This window comes from Anomaloglossus baeobatrachus, chromosome 4 (genome assembly GCF_048569485.1).
Source record: "Anomaloglossus baeobatrachus isolate aAnoBae1 chromosome 4, aAnoBae1.hap1, whole genome shotgun sequence".
Taxonomy (NCBI): Eukaryota; Metazoa; Chordata; class Amphibia; order Anura; family Aromobatidae; genus Anomaloglossus; species Anomaloglossus baeobatrachus.
In genome coordinates this window covers 695,209,943-695,227,848 of record NC_134356.1, presented here as the reverse complement: position 1 = coordinate 695,227,848, position 17,906 = coordinate 695,209,943, and the positions used below count along the sequence as shown (strand labels likewise).

The 17,906-nt window shown below is 46.6% G+C and overlaps 1 protein-coding gene across 1 annotated transcript; it reads left to right on the top strand.

The window, feature by feature from the left end:
* The first annotated feature begins 2,534 nt into the window (after positions 1–2,534).
* On the top strand, positions 2,535–17,723 carry LOC142303009 (olfactory receptor 1500-like). The gene is made up of 3 exons (XM_075344110.1): positions 2,535–2,835; positions 5,253–5,329; positions 16,797–17,723. The coding sequence occupies exons 1-3, from the start codon at positions 2,535–2,537 to the stop codon at positions 17,721–17,723; spliced, it is 1,305 nt and encodes a 434-aa protein (XP_075200225.1).
* Positions 17,724–17,906: the final 183 nt, after the last annotated feature.

Genomic DNA, 17,906 nt, shown 5'->3' with positions numbered 1-17,906 from the left:
ATGGGAGTACCACCACTTTTGTAAGGAGTACCGGGGCAGATGGAGTTAAGCAGTCTAATTTTAGTCCCCCCACAGGTAGGGATGGCCTCGGGCTCAAGGATGTTGGTGATTATTTGGGAGGACAGGGTGCAGGGGGAGCGAGGTACCCACTGTGGGTAGTTGTGGTGCTGGATTAGGATTATAAAGGCGACACACATGTTGCAAGTAAGCCAAGTTCTCTGTGTGCCACAGTCACTGCGGAGTGCCCGTCCAGGTATCCGCTTCCACCGGTGTCACTTGGTAATCTGGAGCCCACCTCCATGCGCAATTTAATTGTCTGTTTGTGGCCCCGTGGCTTTAAGCTGTTAGGGCCTGGCTCACTTTGTGAAGTATAGCTGTACTCCTCAGGCCTGACACTTGGGACTTCAGTGGGTTGCTTTTTCTGGTAAACCCTGTCCCCCACGTTGTGCTGATGCCCCCAATCTCTGAGTTCTGTGGGAAGGTCCCTGATGGTTTCCCTCCTCTGCAGGTTAATTGCCAGGTCGTTGAATTAGCTCCTGACCTAGGGTCCTGTACCCCATCATGCTCAGAACCGGTCAGTTTCTTTTGGGCTTGCTGGTGCCTACAGTCCTCCTAGACTATGTCCGTCACACCCTTTCCAATGTCACTGCCACCGGTCCCCGAGTCCTCTTGTCCTGTACCCCCGTCTGCGACCCATTACGGTCTAGTACGGTGCAGTACCCTGTGGCACCCTGATGTACTCAGGGGCGCTACAATATTGTAATAGAAGCTTGTAGGCAGGGATTGCAGCCTTTCAGATCATGCTGCTGCTACCTAAAAAAAATGTAATTTATTCTTTAATAATGCAGTACATTTTTAATAATACCGGTCTTAGCTGTATATACTGTAGGGGAAGTTTCTGGAGTAGGGGTAGTGTCTCAGAGGTCTTTAGACAGTGATTCTAGACTTACAGACCTTGCTGCTGCATCCTAAAACCAAAAGTCCTTTTCAGGCCTACAGCTTTTCTATCCTTACTAAAATCTTGGAATAATAACTGCTGCAGCCTCACTATAAAGCATGCTTTGTGATAGCCATTAGGAGTGGAAAGGGTTGCTTGTCGCCCTTCTGTGGAAAAAAGATGAATGCTGAATTGTCAATATGTGACTTAATGCTATGTATTTCAGAGTAAAATAGCAACAAAAAGAGGACAATGGCCTCCAAAAATTAAGTATTACTCACAGCAAGTTGGGCTGCAGTGTGTACATCGCCCAGGCCATATGGTACTGCACAGGTGTATTTACAGTATAGCAGGAAAAAATGAACAAAACAGCCAGGGTGCAGAGCCATAGGCAGTGTGAGTAGTCAAGTCCCACAAGCAGAATCTATAGGGCAGAGGATTTGAAGTCTTCTGGCCCACACAAAATGAGCAGGGCACAGCAGCATATAGAGCCAGGAGCCGTGACAGAAGTGCGGCACCACTAAAGGTCTCACGCTGCCTGCCATACGGGACAGGAACAGACCCAATACAAGGACTCGGGTCCCAGTGTAGCTTCGAGTCTCAGGGATTCACACAACACAGCGCAAGTAGGAAGGACTCACAGAAAAAAGCACCGGCCCTGACCTCTGAACTATCTAGGATCAGCTGGATCCCATGACAGCAGAGCTCAGCATCCCAGAGGCGGTGATGCTTAGTGCTGAGTAAAGAACCTTGACTGCAATCTCTGTGTCATCCAATACTTCCCGCACCGTATTTTCACCTTAGCTGCATGGCAGCAGGGGACTACGACTCCCAATGCCCTCCCTGGGGCCTAAGCTCTGCCTGTGGAGAGCTGTACCATCTGAGCTGCATTAGCATCCACCCCAGAGAAGTCTTCCCGCAGCGACGGCTCCAATAATAGCCACACACCACAGGTGGCGTCCCGAACAACCACAACCCCCATCCTCATCCCCTCCATTTTATTGACACCGCCGGGGTCATGGAGCTGGTCCTGGCCACCGTATCGTCCTAGAAGCAGGACTACAGCCCAGTAACGAGTAACCCCTGACCCCATGGCCCATCAACATGGCGTCACAAACAGGATTTCGTGCTCGCAGCAATGGGTACTTTGCGCCTACAAAGAGACTGTTGCGAGAATGTGCACTGGTGGCCATTAAAGAACCACTGGCGCCATGTGTAATCACCCAGTCTGTGTGTGTCCACCCTTTGTGGGCTGGGTGGCAGAATGGTATGAAGTGCTGTGCTCGCCCACTACAGCTGGAGACAGAAACAAAACTTACCCCATGAGAACTGACCCGCCTCCCTGGAGAGTGCATAAGAATGGGCTGACTGCGCAGCCAGAGACCAGATGCAAGATGGCAAGTAGTAACCCTAGTACCCAGGAGTGCGGGGTGGAAGTGGCCAGCTCCACAGGCTGACATGAGGAAGTATTGGAGACGCGGCCCGTCATCACCCCAGAACAGCTGAAAGGTGAAGTGAGATGACTGGGGGCTCAGCTGCTAGAGCTGCAAGAAGGAGCTGTCCGGAATTGCCAGGAGACCTGCTGGGGGTAGCGGTAATGACAACCCCAGAGAGGAAGAGACCTGGCACTGATGAGATGCCTGGAGCATCAGCATCTGTGGCCCTGGAAGCTGGCAATGGGGACGTGGTGGGACTATCGGCAGCACCCCCAACCCTTGCACCTGGCTGCTGCAGAGAAAGTCTGGCCTGGGACGCGATGGTTGACAGGGGGAGAGATCTGCGGGCTCCCTTGGATGTGTCAAGCGGGCAGCAATGCCGAAGGCTGCTGGCAGAACAAGCAGAACGCCAGACTCAGCAGGAGGCCCTGCTGGAAGCCGGAACCTGGCCGTCAAGCAGTGGTGCGTAAAGGGCGACCCTCGGAATGGGGATCGCTGAGGCACGGCATGGTGGTCAGATTTGACCTGGAGCGGGGGTGGGGATTCTTTGGTGAGTCCGGGATGACAAAGGACGTGTTCGTCTCCTAGAAGGGATTGGGATCCCACCTGAGTAGGGGTCACCCAGACCGTGACCTGTACCCGGGTGACTGTGTAACCTATATCTATCAAAAAGGTGAGAGGGTGTGGTATGCCTTGGATGCGCAGGTAGACCAGCTGCATGAAGACCTGTATTCTGACTACGAACTGGACTTGGGTCATACAGCTATGAGACCCTATGACCAGGAGACTCAAACTGTGGTGGCCATGGCATACATGAGACCTCAAAAGGCTTTAAAGCGGGACACTATGGCGGAAAAGTAGGTCCACATGGGCCCTGTAAATAGTTAAATAATGCTGCTAATTTGGTAAGTATTGTGTTGAAATGGACATATGGGCCACTGGACTAGGTGTGGCAAAGACTGCATTATATATAATTAGCATCCGTTGTGCTCCCTACCAGAATTAACACAACCACAGGACCCCAAAACCTCTCACGTGTGCAGAAGAAACAAAGAGTGGTCTGGAAAGCTCTGAAGCATGCCAAGAGCCTATGTTGGGGGTTTGAGGCAGGGTCCCCATATTATTTGTTGTCCACAATTTTGTTGCACTTGATCGGGGACATGCAAGGTGCAAAAAGCTAATGTCTTAATGAGAATTCACCATCTGCTAATTTGTTGCACTTGATTGGAGCAAGGTGCAAAAAGCTAAAGTTTTATTGTGTTTTATGATGCTAAAGGTTTTATTGATCTTATATGTAACGATGTGTACGTGTACTAGTGTAAATGATGTGCCTTAGTGTAAATGATGTAAAAGTTTGCAACGTTCATGAAACCATGCCTCCCATAAAGGGTAGAAATGTTACTGTTTTCCAGCATAACCAAAATGTTTGCAGTTGTTCCACTGTTTTGTTTTCTTTCCAGACCACAAATGTGCTGGGATTCGCTGTGGGGGAGTGCAAGTATGAAGGACTCACAGAAAGAAACATCCGCCCTAACCTCCGAACTATCCAGGATCGGCTGGAGCCCATGAAAGCGGAGCTCGGTACCCCAGAGTTGGTGATGCTTCAGTGAGTAAAGGACCTTGAATGCAACCTCTGTGTCATCCAATCCTTCCCGCACCCTATTCTAGCCTTAGATGGTGGCCTTGCCCGGTTACGTGACCCCGTCCTGTGTTAATAAAGCTGGGGATGGGGATGATGTAGGTAGTTGTTCGTTACGCCACCTGTGGTGTGCAGCCAATATCAGCCACTGCTGCAGGATTTTTCTTTTGGGGTGGATGACAATGCAGCTCAGATGGTTCAGTTCTCCACAGGAAGAATTATGCCCAAGGGAAGATATGGGGAGTAGTAGTCGCCTATGGCACAAGGGCGCGATGATGGAAGCGCCGGCAGGGATGAGATGACACAGACAGTGCAGTCAAGTTTTTTACTAACAGGCAGTACACTGCCATTGTAGTACCACGCTATGCAGTGATGGGCTTCAGCCGATCCCGGATACTTCGAAGTCGAGGCTGGTGTTTCCCTCTGTGCATTGCCTTTAAATGGTTTCCCTCCACCCAAGCTCCTGGACCGGGGAATGGATCACGGGTGCCTTCTGCACTCCCTGCAAACCCTGGGATGCCCCTTCTTTCCTAAGAACCCAGGTCGTGCCTTCTGCTCCAGACCACGGGCCCCGAACTATTTGTGTCCTTGCTCGCTTGTTCCCATGTGTGCCCTCATTCGGATGCTGTCCGGTGCTCGCTCCTTGCTGGGTATCTTATGGCTTCTATCTACCCAGTTGGTGCCCCACCTCCTGGATTGCTGAACTAGTGTGGGCATGAGGTCCCATACCTCGTGATGGCCACCCTAGCACCTATCATAGCCCGGTCCCAGTGTAAGAGCTCCCATGTTTATGTGTTGGATAACTGTGGTTGTTACCAGCAATGACCTTCTCCATATCCAAGATGAATACTGCACCTTAAGTGAGGTGCAGTACCCTGTGGCGCCTGAAGCCGCAGATGCTCCACATACCCCCCATATCGAATAACAACATGCCTGTGGGCTGTAAATAAAGCAATACAGTGGAAACTGCAAAAGTTTGAAGATGCATAAATTAATAACAGTTCGTCCCTTTATGGGAGGCATGGTTTCTTGAACGTTACAACTGCTATTCATTTCACATCTGTCACATTTCACCTTTTGACACTGTAAATGCATATATCATTAAAATAAGACATACACCTTTGGGCAATTAACCATTGCCCTTTCTCATTAGACATTCCCTTTGCATAAAACATTGTCAGCATTATAAAACTTGTCATGTCATTTAAAACTTTTCTTAATATTATTTATTATATTTAAGTGCAATTGCATCTAAGTGCAAACATTCGTCAGCAACTGTATGGAGGACCTGCCCTAAAACCCCAACGTAGGCTCTGGGTGTGTTCAGAGCGTTCAAAACCCCGATTCTTCTCTTCAGCAAACCGACAGGTTTTCGGGTCTTGGTAATTCTGGTAGGGTGCACAACAGGTGCAACTTATTTACAATCAAATGGCCGGCCATACCAAGTCCGATGGCCCAGCTGTCCACTTTAACACTTATTAGTAGTGTTGGGGCCCCCCCCTAGCGTTCGAGTTCGGTTCAGGTCGCTGAACGGAGGGTCCGTTCGACGAACGTTCGACAAACTCATTCAAACCCCATTGAAAACAATGATCGGCAAACACAAACACATAAAAACACATTATACACATACACATGCAGTTAATAAACGTTGCCATTACACTTACAGGTCCCCGCGAAGCGTCCTGCCCTTTGCCTCCCGCCGCTTTTCCTTCTGATCATCGCTGCGTCCTCCCGGTAACCAGCACTGATGATAGGACCGTCCGTGACGTCAAAATAGCATGTGACCAGTTATGTGTGTATTATCTCATTGGCTACAGACTGGTCACATGGCTAGGCGTCATGCTAGGTCCTGTCAGTGCAGCTCTCCAGTAGCGGTGATCGTTCCAGCATCTCAGTGTACTGGCGAGATGTTTGGGTACATACTTGGCTCCTCATTCTTGCATGTCGGCGCTCTTTACAGAGTCAGCCCGCATGCAAGGACTGGATGCCACAGCCGGTGAATAACGAAGATTACCATTGCTATGGTAACCCGCCTGTCAGCTGTGACATCACCGCTTACAGCCTGCAGCCTCTGCTCACTCACTGAGTGATTAGACTGCACGGGAGCAGCAGCGTCTTCCTCCCATGCAGTGCTGTCTGATGTAGCAGAGCTGCATAGGTTAAAGAAGAAAGAAGACAGAAGACCAGGATCATGGAGGGTTGAGAGGGAGTAATAAACATGGAGTCTGTGTCTGTGTATTTATTTCTATTAAAGCATTTTTTTCTCTATGTGGTGTCTTTTTTTTAAACCTTTATTGGAGATTCTTAATGAAAGGGTCAAACTTGCCTGACATTAGGAATCTCTGGCTTAATACTAGCTAGTAAAACAAAGATAGTATTAACCCATTATTACCCAGCAAGCCACCTGGCTTCAGGACTGCTGCAAGAGTTGGATACAGCGCCAGATGATGGCGCTTCTATGAAAGCGCCATTTTCTGGGGCGGCTGCGAACTGCAATTCACAGCAGAGGGGCCCAGAAAGCTTGAGCTAAGCTGTGCTGCACATTTCAGTCTCCAGCTACCTAGTTGCATTTGGTTGGATACAAAAATGCGGCGAAGCCCATGTTTTTTTTTTTAAATTATTTCATGAAATTCATGAAATAATTAAAAAGAGGGCTTCCCTATATTCTCAGCCGGGTACAAAAAGGCATTTGGGGGTTGGGGGCAGCCATACCTGCCTGCTGTACCTGGCTAGCATACAAAAATATGGCGAAGCCCACGTCATTTTTTTGGTGGGCAAAAAACTCCTTCATACAGTCCTGGATGGAGTTTGCTGAGTCTTGTAGTTCTGCAGCTGCTGTCTACTCTCCTGCATACACTAGTGAATGAAGCTTCCTGAGCCTTGTAGCTCTGCTCCCTCTGTCTCTCCCTCCAGGATGCAGTCATGGATGCAGCATGCTGAGCCTTTTAGTTCTGCAGCTGCTGTCTGTTCTCCTGCATACACTAGTGGATGAAGAATGCTGAGCTCAGTTCTGCTCCCCCTGCCTCTCCCTCCAGCATACAGTCCTGGATGGAGGATGCTGAGCCTTGAAGTTCTGCAGCTGTTGTCTGCTCTCCTCCATACAGACAGACAGCAGCTGCAGAACTACAAGGCTCAGCAAACTCCATCCAGGACTGTATGCAGGAGTTTTTTGCCCCCCCAAAAAATTATGTGGGCTTCGCCATGTTTTTATATGCTAGCCAGGTACAGCAGGCAGCTATGAGCTGCCCCCAACCCCCAGCTGCCTATTTGTACCCGGCTGGGAACCAAAAACATAGGGAAGCCCTTTTTTTAATTATTTCATGAATTTCATGAAATAATTAAAAAACATGACGTTGGCTTCGCCCAATTTTTGTGTCCAGCCAGGTACCACTAGGCAGCTGGGGATTGGAATCCGCAGCGCAGGGTGCCCAAGCTTTCTGGGCACCCATGCTGCTAATTGCAGTCTGCAGTCGCCCCAGAAAATGGCGCTTTAATAGAAGCGCCATCTTCTGGCGCTGTAACTAACTCTTCAGGGGGCTTTACACGGTAGCGATATCGCTAGCAATTTCTAGCGATAGCGACCGTGTAAGTACCCGCCCCTGTCGCGCATGCGATTGTTTGTGATCGCTGCCGTAGCGAACATTATCGCTACGCAGCGTCACACATACTTACCTGGTCGGCGTCGTCGCTGTGACTGCCGAACAATCCCTCCTTCAAGGGGGAGGGACGTTCGGCATCACAGCGACGTCACCGAAACGTCACTAAGCGTCCGGCCAATCAAAGCGGAGGGGCGGAGATGAGCAGGACGCAACATCCCGCCCACCTCCTTCCTTCCTCATTGCGGCTAGCGGCAGGTAAGGAGACGTTCCTCGCTCATGCGGTGTCACACATAGCGATGTGTGCTGCCGCATGAGCGATGAACCACAACGCTAAACAACCCTTACCTATTTTTGACTTTGGGACGACCTCTCCATGGTGAACAATTTTCACCATTTTTGAGGTCGCCTAAGGTCGCTGGTAAGTATTACACGCTGCGATATCGTTAATGACGCCGGATGTGCGTCACTAACAACTTGACCCCGGCGACCAAACATTAACGATATCGTAGCGTGTAAAGCCCCCTTTCCAGCTGCCCTGGCGACGGGTGGCTCGCTGGGTAATAATGGGGTTAGGGCTAGCTTTATATTATCAACTGGCCCAAAGCCCGAAATTCATGGTGTCACGCCAATATTAGACATGGCCACCATGAATTTCTAGTACCGATAAAAAGAACCACAACACACAGAAAAATATTTTTATTAGAAATAAAACGCAACACAATTAGTGACTCCATCTTTATTGAAATAAAGAACCCCCCTTTGCAGTAATCCTGGGTCAAGGGACCCGCGCCGTCGAATCCGGATCCAATATCATTTGATCGGTTTGCTGGAAGGCAAAGCGATCAGATGATGTGTCAGGTTCAAGGGCCTGAATCACATAACACAGCAGCTGATTGTATAAACGGCTTTTATTCAATCAGCTGATGCATCAGTGCAAAAAAAATCCCTAAAAACTACCCACTTCTGTGCAGACTCCTGTCCGACAGCATCAGCTGATAGTTTAGCCGGTAGAGCGGTAAAAAGCCGGCCTCACCGCTCGACTTATAGTAAATCTAAAAAGTCATTGGAGCCTCTGTTAGGAGTCTCAACACAGAAACCAGCCAGATATCCCTCCGGGAAGGACCAAGCACTTTGATTTGTATATTTCCCAGGGGGCAATGTACCTAGGATTTCACTGTCTTGAGTGCCCTCGCTGGCTGTCGGCAGTGTTTTCTCTGGCTGATCTCACCAAGATCAGTGATTGTTTTGTCTCTCTCGACTTATAGTGTCAGCTGATTCCGTCAGGTGACCGCATCAGCTGATCATCGCCAGGTCTGAGAGAGAGAGAAGAGAGAGAGAAAAAAGACAGAGAAAAGAGAAGAGAGAAAAGAGAGAGAAAAGAGAAGAGAGAGAGGGGGAGAGAGAGAAGAGAGACAGAGAGATGAGAGAGAAGAGAAAGGAGAGACAAGAGAGAGAGGAGAGAGAATAGAGAGGGAGAGAGAGAGAAGAGACAGAGAAGAGAAAGAGAGGAGAGAGAAGAGAGAGAAGAGGATAGAAGCGAGAGAGAAGAGAGAGAGGACAGAGAAGAGAGAGAGAAGAGATAGGAGAGAGGAGAGAGAGAGAGAGAGAAAGAGAAAAAGAGAGACTGAGAAAAAGAGAGAAAAAAAGAGAGAAAAAGAGAGAGAAAAAGAGAGAAAAAGAGAGAGAGAGCGAGAAAAAGAGAGAGAGAGAGAAAAAGAGAGAGAGAGAAAAAGAGAGAGAAAGAGAGAGGGAGAGAGAGAAAACAGAGAGAGAGGAGAGAGAAAGGAGAGAGAGGAGAGAGAGAAGAGAGAGAGGTAAAAAGAGAGACTGAGAAAAAGAGAGAGAGAAAAAGAGAGAAAAAGAGAGTGAGAAGAAGAGAGAAAAAGAGAGAGTAAAAGATAGAGGAGAAAAAGAGAGAAAGAGAAAAAGAGAGAAAAAAAGAGAGAGAGGGATAGAGAGAAAAAAAGAGAGAAAAAGAAAGAGAGGGAGAGAGAGAGAGAGATAGAAGAGAGAGAAGAGAGAGAGGAGAGAGCAATGTAGCCTCATTCCGTGAACTGCTCCGATTTTAGAGGTGAGTCCAGTGGCTCACAGCTGATGTCCAGCTCCTCCCCTCAGTGCATAAATAAATTAAATTATAATTATAAATAAGAAATAATTATAATTTAAAATTAAAAATAAATTAAATTCTTTACCGGGACGGCCGGGACTCGAATGCGTGAACAAACTCTCCTTAGGCAGGAGCTCCGTCCATTGAGCCACTGCCTCTCATGAAAAGCATAGGAAGATTTGGTAATCTTGACCTCTATACTGCAGTAGAGAATCTAGAAGCAGATTGTTCAGCTGCAAGGATGGATGGATGGGCGGATGGATGGGCGGATGGATGGATGGGCGGATGGATGGGTGGGCGGATGGATGGATGGGCAGATGGATGGATGGATGGGCGGATGGATGGGCAGATGGATGGATGGGCGGATAGATGGATGGGCGGATGGATGGATGGATGGGCGGATGGATGGATGGGTGGGCGGATGGATGGATGAGCACATGGATGGATGAATGGATGGATGGGCAGATGGATGGATGGGCGGATGGATGGGCGGATGGATGGGCGGATGGATAGGTGGATGGGCGGGAAAACACCGGCAGTACCGCACTCATTACCGCACACACGCAGATACTACAACCCCCATCCTCACCGCACTCGAAGGCACTACAATCCCCATCATCACCGCACACGCAGGCACTACGACACTCATCCTCGCACACATGCAGGCACTACAACCCCCATCATCATTGCACACGCAGGCACTATGGCACTCATCATCCTCGCACACACGCAGGCACTACAATTCCCATCATCACCTCACACGCAGGCACTAGCTGGGTGAAGTCGCTGCTGACAGTGCGGCTCACTTCATTGCTCCGTGGATCTGACACAGAGCGCTCCTGTTCTACGGCGCTCCCTGGCAGCTTCATGTAGCAGAGATGGATGCGTCGTGGGACCTCTGTGGATTACGCTGGACCTGGAGGGGTATTTAGGGATTTTAATAAAATGGTGAAAGAGGGTGTTTTTTTTTCTTTTATTCCAAATAAAGGATTTTTTGTTGTGTGTGTTTATTTACGTTCACTTACAGGTTAATCATGGAAGGTATCTAGGGGAGATACCTCCTGGCGAAGTGAGAGGCGAAATGCGCGTCGAGGTGCTGGGCGCTGTGGTCTGCCACCTGGGTTGGTTATTTAATGAATCTTGATACCTACTAGCCTTAACGGAGGTCCTCGTCTCTTGGCATTAGGTTGTTATATACACTTTATCTATGCTGTGATGATCTCCTTGAATGATGCATTGTTTTTGATGATGGGAAATGTGTTAACCCTATGATTACCTCTAAACATGGTTTTTGGGCTGCATAACTGGCTGCTATTTGACATCTATGCTCCAGCTTGAATGCATAACCACTGAATTGCACTTGCACTTTACTCTAGTTATGCTAGGTTATCAGATTTGTCTATATTCATTGATACCCAGGGATTTATGCATATGTATTGACATTTAAATGGACATTTTGGCTGTTCCACACTGTACCAGATTGTTTTTTGTATGTTTTTATTGGGTAGATTTTTAATTTCTTGTGAGTACCAGCAATAAATAAACTTTGTAATGTAAATACAGTATGATGGAATAAAATATGATAAATTTTCTAACCATAATGGATTCTTTATGAATTATTGAATGGTTTTACCTGCAGAACACACCTTTTTTCGGTTGTATATCTAGGGGAGATGCCTGCCATGATTAACTCCTTATTACCCCGATTGCCACCTCACTAGGGCAATTCGGGATGAGCTGGGTAGAGTCCTGGGACTGTCGCATCTAATGGATGCGGCAATTTGGGGGGCTGCTGGGTGATATTGTTAGGGTGGTGAGCTCCCCATAACGTGGCGCTCCCCATCCTGGCAATACCAGCCTCCAGCCGTGTGGCTTTATCCTGGCTGGTATCGAAATTGGGGGAACCGCAGTTTTTTTGTTTTTTTATTATTTATTTTACTGCACGATATAGACCCGCCCGCTGGCAGCTGTGATTGGTTGCAGTGAGACAGCTGTCACTCATCGTGGGGGCGTGTCTGACTGCAACCAATCATGGGCGCTGGTGAGTGAGGAATGCAAGGAACACCTCATTGAATAATGAAGCGGCAGCCATTTTCAAAAGAGGAAAAGCCGCCGGAGCTTTGTGATAGCCGTGCAGCGCCGCACCCGTGTTCGGTGAGTAGGAAAGAGAGATGGATTGTGCTGGGAACGCAGGACGTATGCAGATACACAACGTGCGCACATAGCCTTACTGTGAAAAGCCACGCTTTTGGTGATTGAACCGTTCTCGAACGGTAACTCTATCTGCCGAGCTTTAAGCAAATCGTTCGAGTTCGTCGAATTTCAAATTCGAGTGATTTTGGGTGACGTTCGAGTCGTTCGATGAACTCGAACACCGGCCAAAATCACTCGAATTTGAAATTATCGAACCGTTCGACTCGAGCATCGCTCAACTCTACTTATCAGATCTATGCAGAATTATATATAGGGTCACCACCTTGACATTCTTACTCTTTCTTAGCCACTGGCTCCTGAGGGCCTGCTCCTGCCCCCAGGTTCTGTCCACTGGTGGGACATCCTCGAGCATAAATTCATAGCAATCAGGAACTGATGGTAACGCGCTCTTTCCCTGCCGTCGCCATGGGACATCATCTGCACTGGAGGCAAACGCAATGGTCACGGGTTTCGAAGTCTCCTGTAGGGACTGCACGACCTTAGTTAAGGCGGCAATACCTCTGATCAGCTCTAGTACTTGAAGCTTAAGATCAGCGACCGGGTCTCCACCCAGGGTTTGCTCACCCACTCTTACCACTGCCCATGCCTCTGGTAACTCCTCGATACCAGGGATCGCTCAGGTGCAACATTGCGGAAGGTCAGTTCTCGCAGCACCCGTATTGCCCGATCTTTTAATTCTGCAAAGCTGAAGGCTCTGCAGTGTCAGGATTCGCAGTTGGGTTTGGTACGCATTTGACAAGACCCACTCAATAAACTGATTGGTTAGAACCCGATCTTCATCTTGCACCCCATCTGGGTCCACCTGTCATACAGCCCTCATCGCATCCTGCAAATTCAGAGCATAGTCCCGCACACTGTCCTGAGCCCTTTGTTTGCACCCATAAATCTCATCTTTATTTCAGTCTCTGTAAGGGTATCACAGGTACTTTTCAGCTTGGCCAGGATTAGATCAATGGATCTCTTGTCAGTATTCGGCCAGGACCTCACCTCCTGCTGGCTGGCTGATCAAGATACTGGTATTTTGGTTTTCAGTCAGGGGGTACACTTGAAACAAGCTATTCAGTCTGTCCATGAAATAGGTAGGTGTATATGACTCTCTAGAGTACTGCAGTAGCCATGTTGCTCCTGGTATATAAGGCATTGTGAACAGCAGAACTGGTGCAGTGGCTACAACTGTAGGAACTACAGGAAAGACAGAAGTCTTTAAATTTGCCTAGGTAGCCATATATCCCAAGATCAGAAATTAGCAACAATAAGCGCTATAGTGCACATAAAAGTTTTATTTAGACAAAAGGTACATGGGATATACACAGTAATAAAACATTAAGAACAGGATTCCGACAAAGAGAGGTGAAAAAAAATCCCCATGTGGGGCTACATGCAGGGTAATAGATATGTTAGCTCCCTGATATAATATGTGCTAAGTGATAGAGCCAAGCTACCACACGACTAGCAAAAAAGTACTTTAATAGACATACTGAACAAAGTCAGGAATTAACATACTGAGAACCAGTGGGCCATAAAATGTCCCAGCAGCACAACGTAACAACACAGGGAGCTTACCAGAATGAAGTAGATCGCATGTGGACACACATGGGGACAAGTCCCAACACGTGTTTCATGTGACTTCCTCAGGAGACTGCCTGTGCTTCTTCCTCTGTGGATATTTCCAATGTCCCTATCTTCACAGCGGGACTTCTCTTTTGTGTGTTTCCTTCGGCTCCTTCCATGATGGCATGCCCCTTCTTTTCCCATGCTGCCAAGAAATGGCAACTTTTGTTTTCAATGGCCGTCAATGCACAGTCTCTCTGTTCACAGTCTATCGGCGCACAGTACCCAAGGTTGCAGGCATGATATCATGTTCGTGTTTCCAAATTGACACGCCCACGGGGTCGGAGGTTACCAGTTCCCGGGCCGTGGGTCTTCTCCTAGGTCACCGCGGTGGCCTTGCCCAGTTCCATGACCCTGTCCAGTGTTGATAAACTGGGGAATGGGATGACGGGAGTAGTTGTTCATGACTACACCTGTGGTGTGCTGCCAATATCAGCCGCTGTTGCGGGACTTCTCTGCTAGGGTGGATGACAACACAACTCAGATGGTTCAGCTCTCCACAGGCAGAGCTTTGCCCCAGGGAGGAGGAGGGGAGCAATAGTCACCTATGGCGCAGGGGTGCAATGCTGGATGCGCCGGCAGGAATGAGACGACACAGACGATGCAGTTAAATTTCTTTACTCATGGGAAGCACACTGCCATTGTAGTAGCGGGCTATGCTATGATGGGCATCAGCTGATCCTGGATACTTCGGACGTCAAGGCCGTTGTTTCCCTCTGTGCATCGCCTTTCGATGGTTTCCCTCCACCCCAGCTTCTGGGCCATGGAACGAATCACAGGTGCCTTCTGCACTCCCCGTGAACCGTGGGATGCCCCTTCTTTCCTAAGAACCCAGGTCGACCCTGCTGCTCTATTCGTGTCCTTGCTCGCTTGTTCCTAAGCGCATCCTCACTCGGACGCTGTCTAGTGTTCACTCCTTGCTGTGTGTCTTATGGCTCCTAACTACCCAGTTGGAGCTCCACCTTCAGGATTCCTGAACAAGTGGGCATTGGGTTCCATACCTTGTGATGGCACCCAGCACTCACCCTAGCCCGGTCCCGGTGGATGAGCTCCCATGTTTATGTGTTGGATAAGTGTGTTTGTGGTTGTTATCAGCGACAACCTCCTCCATATCTAAGATAGATACTGCACCTTAAGTGATGTGCAGTACCCTGTGGCGCCTGAAGAATGAGAATCACGTGGGCGGTCATCCAGAAGAGCAGAGGACCACGATGTACATGCATGCCCACAAGGACAAGCGGAAGTTGAATGGTTAAAAACAAGTGTCCTGCTGGTTTGGGGGAGAGAAGCGCGCAGGGACATCAGTGCTAGGAATCACTGGGACAGGAACACTGGTATTAAACAATGCTCAGTTGAAAAATTCTTATTTTTTTCATTGTCCATCTAAAATATCCAGTTATAATTATAGGAATATTTATTTTAATCCACTAAACATTGCTACATTTGACAATTTTGTAGAAATGAATATACAGTATAAAAACAAGCAATTAATGAAAGTTCTTTTTTAACATCATTTACTTAACTGAAATGAAGGGGACTTATGGGACAAGAAAAATGTCTCCTATGATTTGTGTTGCCTGGTACTTATAGATATATATAATTAATATATAATATATAAATATCCAGACTTACATCCATTAAGGCTCATATACATGTGTCTGTGTACTGAGGCAAGACTGTGATTTTTTTTATTCTGTTGACCCTGGAGAAATTCTTCACAAAATAAGTTTTTTTTTCTTAAATAATATATCTTTTTAAAGATTAATATCATGAACAATAGAAAAACAGCTGATGTAAGTATTGCCAGTAAATATCTGTGGAATAGCATGTAATGCAGTCTACTGATGGCACCTCTCAAAAATTATTTACTTAAAAAAACAGATGGAAATATTATTATTGTGACATTTGGAATTTGACTTACAAAAGTTAATTTTGGTTATTGACTTGAAATATTAGATTGAATTTGTTTGCTTTGGACAATATTACAGAGACGAGTGAATCTGCCAATATTGAAATTTGACAGATTCTCAGAAATTCAGATAGGAAATTAAATTAAATTTGCATCACATATATTCGATGGGGGATGATCAAAAGAAATCGGGTTAAATGCTGCGCTAAAAACCACAATCCAGAGGTATATTGTGAATTCCTTTTCTTTATTTTCACAGGTCAACGCGTTTCAAAGGCATCTCCGCCTTCTCTTTATTTTCACAGGTGACTTTTGTCCTGATGAAGAAGGTGGAGATGCCTTTGAAACGCGTTGACCTGTGAAAATAAAGAAAAGGAATTCATGATATACCTCTGGATTGTGGTTTTTAGTGCTGCATTTAACCCGATTTCTTTTGATCATCCCCCATATTATTGCAACATCGGGGCTGCAGCTGACCACCTTTTGTATTCATTCACTTCGTGCTGACAAGGAGTTGTGCCTGTCCCAACTGAAGCAGGTGAGTACCTGTCCTATTCCCTGCACCTATCTCTATCGGTTAACACCCTATGTGCGCCTTCTTTCCACAGTTTTTGCTATCATCACATATATTCAACACTCAAGTGAGACACAATTCCAGTTGGAAGTCTCCCAACCCCAAAACATAAAAAATGGATGGGTGGAAACTTTTTCTGGATTTACACAAATCAAACTGCCAGATCAATTGACAATTTCCCAATTCATTTAGGAAATGGGAAAAATTTAAATTGAGTTCTTCTGTTCCTTTGTTTTCTTGATTAGGATGGACTGTACCACTTGAAATCCTATAGTGATTTAGAGAAGCGGTACCCAACTTTTCTAACTATGAAAGCCACATTCACTGAAAGCTGGTAACAGCACACATTCACCTAAGACAAAGTCTCGTGCCACATCCAGCTACCGTCCCCTCACAGTAGTAACACACTGAGACCAAATTACCAGTACAATGACAATCAAAGCTTTTTGACAGAAATCCCAACGAAACAGTTTATCAAGATCCAGAAGTTACTAAGTCACCCTTATTCAGGTCCGTTTTTCTGTTTGGGACTACTCACAAAAGTCACAATTCGCAGACTTACTCTTCATAGCTGTATAATTGATCTGGTGCTTATGCACCAAGCTATAATGTAGCCCCAAGCCACATATCATGGGCCCACGAGCCACAGGTGGCTCCCGAGCAACATGTTGGGGACCTCTGATCTAGAGCATGAGTTTATAACAATTGAGCTGTAACTTGTTGCTGTTTTCAGATTATTAAAGTATAACTAAACTTTGCTTAATATTTAGGAGAACAATCTGACTATGGCCACTGAGTTTTTTCTTTTAGGCTTTCAAATCAGTTTAAGTTTAAGAATTTCACTCTTCTGTCTTCTCCTGGTGGTTTTCTGTGGGACAATATGTGGAAACATCCTGATCGTCACCCTAATGTACACAAGCAAAATCCTCCACACTCCGATGTATTTCTTCATCTCACAACTGTCCATCAGTGACATTTTGGTCATTACAAATATTGTCCCCAATTTGCTCCAAATTCTACTCAATAATGGAGGAGCCATTACTTTTATTGACTGCTTCACTCAGTTGTACTTTTTATGTGCCCCGGAAGTGTTTGAATGTTTCCTCCTTACAGTGATGTCCTATGACCGGTATGTGGCCATCTGTAATCCCCTCCGTTACTCCACCATCATGACTAGTGGATATTGTATCATATTATCAATTATATGTTGGATCTGTGGATTTTCTATTGTTTTAACTTACATTGTAAAAATGGCAAAACTAAACTTTTGTGGTCCAAACATCATTGACCATTTATTCTGTGACATTGTTCCTTTACTAGAAATCTCCTGTTCTGACACCTTCATTGTTCACTTGGAGATTTATGTTCTGGTCATTCCAATTGTAATAATTCCAACCATTATTATTGTAATGTCTTATACTTATATTGTGTCGGCCGTCTTAAAGATTAAATCCAGCGTTCGTAGACAGAAAGCCTTCTCCACCTGCAGCTCCCACCTCACTGTGGTCTCCATATTTTACTGGACTATATTTGGGGTTTATATTTTCCCAACAAAAGGACAAACTCTCACCATAAGCAAAATCCTTTCACTGCTATATACTGTGTTTACACCTTTTATCAATCCCATTATATACAGTCTGAGAAACGAAGACATTAAGAAAGCCATTCTTAAGCATGCCGCCTGGAAAATTAAATAGTGTTTTTTAACTTGATTTGTCTTTTTTTCTGATTGTTCAGGCAAGTACAACATTCTGTTACATCACAACTCCTCATGTCAGATGGCATACACCCCATGCTGAATCACAACCAATCCCATATACATGATCTGTTGCACCCTTTTTTGGCACCAAACGTTTCCCTAAATTCACTCCTGACTGTTC